This window comes from Mustelus asterias, chromosome 29 (assembly GCF_964213995.1).
Source record: "Mustelus asterias chromosome 29, sMusAst1.hap1.1, whole genome shotgun sequence".
Taxonomy (NCBI): domain Eukaryota; kingdom Metazoa; phylum Chordata; class Chondrichthyes; order Carcharhiniformes; family Triakidae; genus Mustelus; species Mustelus asterias.
In genome coordinates, this window is record NC_135829.1 from 1,123,898 (window position 1) to 1,129,897 (window position 6,000).

Here is a 6,000-nt window from a genome sequence, read left to right on the forward strand (position 1 = left end):
GCATGCTTGACTTTATCAGTCGGGGCATGGAGTATAAAAATTGGCAGGTCATGCTGCAACTGTACAGAACCTTAGTTAGGCCTCATTTAGAATATTGTGTACAATTCTGGTCACCATACTACCAAAAGGATGTGGAGGCTTTGGCGAGGTTACAGAAGAGGTTTACCAGGATGTTGCCTGGTATGGAGGGCATTAGCTATGAGGAGGAGTTTATTAGCCATAAGGAGAGGTTGGATAAACTCGGTTTGTTCTCACTGGAACAACAGAGGTTGAGGGGTGACCTGATAGAGATATACAAGATTATGAGTGGTATGGACAGAGTGGATAGTCAGATGCTCTTTCCTAGGGTAAAAAAGTCAAGTACTAGGGGACATAGATTTAAGATGCGTGGGGAAAAGTTTAAAGGAGATGTGAGGGGAATTTTTTTTTTCCCCCACAGAGGGTGGTGAATGTCTGGAACACACTGCCCCCGGAGGTGGTGGGAGCGGGTACGATAGCGGCATTTAAGGGGCATCTAGACGAATACATGAATAGGATGGGAATGGAAGGATACAGACTCCATAAGTGCATACTGTTTTAGTTTAGGCAGGCATCATGATCGGCGCAGGCTGTTCCTGTGCTGTACTGTCCTTCGTAAGCCTACTTGTGATACTAATAAATAAAAACTTAAGCTTATTCAAGGGACCTGCAGCCTTGGTCATTATCAAGCACATATCATCAAACCACTCACTGTGAGCTGGTTCTGCCGACAGAGTGGAACATGTTCTCCTCCCTCGATCAACTCCAGTGTCACCTGGTCGATATAATTGGAACTATGGTGTGGGTTGGTTTCTACACAATATCCCACACTTATGCCAATTATAACTGACCTCCCCAATACACAGTAGAACCTAGGAACATATGAATTCGGAGCAGGAGGTGGCCATTCGACCCCTCAAGCCTGCTCCACCAATAAGATAATGGCAGATCTGTTTCGAATTTCACATACTCATCAGAATCTACTTGAACAGTAAAAGCAACACCTTAATTTTAAAATTATCCTTTGTTTTAAAATCCTTCCAGAGCCTCAGCCTGCTTATCTATATTCTCCTGCAGGCCCACAAACCTCCAAGATTTCTACATTCCTCTAACCCTGGCCTCTGAAGCATGTCTTCTGTCCTCTGTTCCACCAGTGGCAGCCCTGTTTGCACACCTTTCTCACTTTAAGATGCTCCTTAAAACCAAGCCTTTGGCCACCTGTATTAATATTTCTTTATGTGACTCAAGGTCAAATTTCATTCAGCCCATCAAACCTTTACTTTTTCTCATAATAGATCCTGCCATGGCTCCTTCAACCAAACCACACTTACAAGCTGGCAAACTCATTTGTCATGTTTCCAAACCCCTGCCTCCGTTAGGTCCCCTCAACTAAAGATCCAAGAGACTGGCTCTGTGAATTTCCTCTGCACAATCACCATAGATTTATCACTTTGCCTAGAGTAAATCAGCAAACCCTGGACACAACACGCTGGGACAAAGAAAGGGTTTAGCCCTTCATTGCAACATCTTCTTAAACCTCAGTAACACAGACACCCTCGGTTTGCCCCTCAGAGTCTGGATAAAACATCGCTGCTCCAACAGTCACTCATATTTCCACAAGGTCAACAAAAAGTGTTTCGGCCCCGCGCGCCCCCCGTGCCCCCTCACACACCCCACCCCGTGCCCCCTCACACACACACACCCCCGTGCCCCCTCACACACACACACCCCCGTGCCCCCTCACACACACACACCCCCGTGCCCCCTCACACACACACACCCCCGTGCCCCCTCACACACACACACCCCCGTGCCCCCTCACACACACACACCCCCGTGCCCCCTCACACACACACACCCCCGTGCCCCCTCACACACACACACCCCCGTGCCCCCTCACACACACACACCCCCGTGCCCCCTCACACACACACACCCCCGTGCCCCCTCACACACACACACCCCCGTGCCCCCTCACACACACACACCCCCGTGCCCCCTCACACACACACACCCCCGTGCCCCCTCACACACACACACACACACCCCCGTGCCCCCTCACACACACACACACACACCCCCGTGCCCCCTCACACACACACACACACACCCCCGTGCCCCCTCACACACACACACACACACCCCCGTGCCCCCTCACACACACACACACCCCCTTGCCCCCTCACACACACACACACCCCCGTGCCCCCTCACACACACACACACCCCCGTGCCCCCTCACACACACACACACCCCCGTGCCCCCTCACACACACACACACCCCCGTGCCCCCTCACACACACACCCCGTGCCCCCTCACACACACACCCCGTGCCCCCTCACACACACACCCCGTGCCCCCTCACACACACACCCCGTGCCCCCTCACACACACACCCCGTGCCCCCTCACACACACACCCCGTGCCCCCTCACACACACACCCCGTGCCCCCTCACACACACACACCCCCGTGCCCCCTCACACACCCCCCCGTGCCCCCTCACACACCCCCCCGTGCCCCCTCACACACACCCCCGTGCCCCCTCACACACACCCCCGTGCCCCCTCACACACACCCCCGTGCCCCCTCACACACACCCCCGTGCCCCCTCACACACACCCCCGTGCCCCCTCACACACACCCCCGTGCCCCCTCACACACACCCCCGTGCCCCCTCACACACACCCCCGTGCCCCCTCACACACACCCCCCGTGCCCCCTCACACACCCCCCCCGTGCCCCCTCACACACCCCCCCCCGTGCCCCCTCACACACACCCCCCTCGTGCCCCCTCACACACCCCCCCCGTGCCCCCTCACACACCCCCCGTGCCCCCTCACACACCCCCCCCCGTGCCCCCTCACACACCCCCCCCCCGTGCCCCCTCACACACCCCCCCATGCCCCCTCACACACCCCCTCCCGTGCCCCCTCACACACCCCCCCCCGTGCCCCCTCACACACCCCCCCGTGCCCCCTCACACACCCCCCCCGTGCCCCCTCACACACCCCCCCCCGTGCCCCCTCACACACCCCCCCCCGTGCCCCCTCACACCCCCCCCCGTGCCCCCTCACACCCCCCCCGTGCCCCCTCACACCCCCCCCGTGCCCCCTCACACACCCCCCCTCCCCGTGCCCCCTCACACACACCCCCCGTGCCCCCTCACACCCCCCCTCCCCGTGCCCCCTCACACCCCCCCCGTGCCCCCTCACACCCCCCCCGTGCCCCCTCACACCCCCCCTCCCCGTGCCCCCTCACACACACCACCCCCCCCGTGCCCCCTCACACCCCCCCTCCCCGTGCCCCCTCACACACACCACCCCCCCCCTGCCCCCTCACACCCCCCCCCCTGCCCCCTCACACCCCCCCTCCCCGTGCCCCCTCACACCCCCCTCCCCGTGCCCCCTCACACCCCCCTCCCCGTGCCCCCTCACACCCCCCCTCCCCGTGCCCCCTCACACCCCCCCCCCCCCGTGCCCCCTCACACACTCCCTCCCTCCCACTTTTCCCTCGCTCCAGTTTCTCTGGAACTTTTCCCTCAGTTTCTGGATCCGGATCCCGGCCTCCTGCGGAGTTTCTCCCCTCACCGGGCGGAGTCTCGGGGCCTCCCGCGACAAGGAGAGACCGCCCTCCCCCCGGGGCCTGAAACCTCGGCTCCGACATCCCATCCCATCCCGGCCCGGCCCTCCCTCGAGGCCCCGGCTTCGAGTCCAGACTCACCCGGCAGCAGCGCGGCCTCGCACACCCGGCTCACCTCGGCCTTGCTGGGGAAAAAGCCCTGCGGGAAATAAAATAGCCGTTACATAGACTGAGAGGCAGGCCCCGACCCCAGCGTAGCCCCGGCAGCGGACTCAGCCTCACCTCCGCCGGCGGCAGGTAGCTCCTGAAACTCGGCTTCGAGCTCTTCATCCCGGAGACTGAACAGCCCGAGCGCGAGGCGGGGCCGGGGGGCGGGGCCTGGGGAGAGGGGCGGGGCATGAGGGCGGGGCCCGGGGAGAGGGGCGGGGCCCGGGGAGAGGGGCGGGGCCCGGGGAGAGGGGCGGGGCCCGGGGAGAGGGGCGGGGCCCGGGGAGAGGGGCGGGGCCCGGGGAGAGGGGCGGGGCAAATGGGACTGGTGCGGAGCCTGAGGGCGGGGCCCGGGGAGAGGGGCGGGGCGGGGCCAATGGGCCTGGAGAGGGACAGGGCCGTGGGAGGGGCCCGGGCGAGGCGCCAGGACATGGGGGGTGGGGGCCGGGGATAGTGGAGCGGAACCGGGTTGGATGGGCGGGGCTTGGGAGGGAGGCGGGGCCTGGTCAATGGGGCGGGGCCTGGTCAAAGGGGACAGTGTGGGAGCGAGGACTGGGGAGAGGGGCGGGGCCCGTGGAGAAGGGCGGGGCCTGCAAAACGGGCGGGGCATGGGGAAAGGGGCAGGGAGCAGATCCTGGGGAAGGGGCGGGGCCTGTAGAGGGGCGGGGCCAGGCCTTGTGCTGGTGCTGATCCCTGGATGAGGGGAAGAATGGATTTGACATCCAGGGATGGGGACGCATGGTACATTGGGGAAACCATGCAGACGCTGCGACAACAGATGAATGAACACCACTCCACAATCACCAGGCAAGACTGTTCTCTTCCTGTTAGTCCTGTCAGGGAGCACTTCAGCAGTCACGGGCATTCGGCCTCTGATCTTCAGGTAAATGTTCTCCAAGGCAGCCTTCACAACACATGCCAGCGCAGAGTCGCTGAGCAGAGACTGATAGCCAAGTTCCGCACACAAGGACGGCCTCAACCGGGATCTTGGGTTCATGTCACACTATCTGTAACCCCCACGACTTGCCTGGGCTTGCAAAATCTCACTAACTGTCCTGGCTGGAGACAATAGGTTTAAGGTGCTGGGGGGTACAGGGGAAATGTTAGGGGGATGTTTTTCACACAGAGGGTGGTGGACGAGTGGAATCGGCTGCCGTCAGTGGTGGTGGAGGCAAACTCAATAGGGTTTTTTAAGAGACTCCTGGATGAGTACATGGGACTTAATAGGATGGAGGGTTATAGGTCGGCCTAAAAGGTAGGGATATGTTCGGCACAACTTGTGGGGCCGAAGGGCCTGTTTTGTGCTGTAGTTTTTCTATGTTTCTAATACACATCTCTTTAACCTGTGCTTAACCCTCTCTCCACTCACATTGTCTGTACCTTTAAGACTTGATTACCTGTAAAGACTCGCATTCCAACCATTATTTTGTAAATTGAGTTTGTGTCTTTATATGCCCTGTTTGTGAACAGAACTCCCACTCACCTGACGAAGGGGCAGCGCTCCGAAAGCTAGTGGCTTTTACTACCAAATAAACCTGTTGGACTTTAACCTGGTATTGCGAGACTTCTTGCCAGGGAGAGGGACAGTGTTGGTCGCTTGAGAGGAGCACCAAAAACAATTGCTTCAGTGTTCCTGATAATTAATTGGAGGAAATTTCTCTCATCCAGTATTCGATGATCTATAAACAATCCTTTCATTTGGCAATAGAAAGAAACCCAGAGTCAGAGGTGACAGAAAGACAGATCTGGATGTCGTTCGAATCCAAGTTGTGGGCGGCATAATGGCACAGTGCTTAGCACTGCTGCCTCATAGCACCAGGGACCCAGGTTCAATTTCCAGCTTGGGTCACTGTCTGTGTGGAGTCTTCACATTGTCCCCATGTCTGCGTGGGTTTCCTCCGAGTGCTCCGGTTTCCTCCCGTAGTCCAAAAAAATGTGCGGATTAGGTTGATTGGCTATGCTAAATTGCCCCTAGTGTCAGGGGAATAGCAGGGTAAATATGTGGCGTTACAGGGATAGGGCCTGGGTGGGATTGTTGCTGGTGCAGACTCGATGGGCCAAATGGCCTCCTTCTGCTCTGTAGGGATTGCATGATTCTAAGTGAAAACTAATGTTGTTTTTGATCCAATGATGTTGCCAAAGGGCCTCGGGGTAGGTGAGAAAAAGGAAGAGTCAGAGACAAATCCTTGGGG

At 59.1% G+C, this 6,000-nt stretch overlaps 1 protein-coding gene across 1 annotated transcript in view; it reads right to left on the minus strand.

The window, feature by feature from the left end:
- The window catches only part of mtmr10 (myotubularin related protein 10), a 36,168-nt gene extending 32,212 nt beyond the window's left edge, over positions 1 to 3,956 (minus strand). Inside the window, exons 1-2 of the mRNA XM_078199877.1 lie at positions 3,884 to 3,956; positions 3,743 to 3,800 (exon numbers count right to left, since the gene is read on the minus strand). Of these exons, the coding sequence (XP_078056003.1) occupies positions 3,743 to 3,800; positions 3,884 to 3,931 (106 nt within the window). The 5' untranslated portion in view covers positions 3,932 to 3,956. The remainder of the gene's footprint in view (positions 1 to 3,742; positions 3,801 to 3,883) is intronic.
- Between the last annotated feature and the right edge of the window lie 2,044 nt (positions 3,957 to 6,000).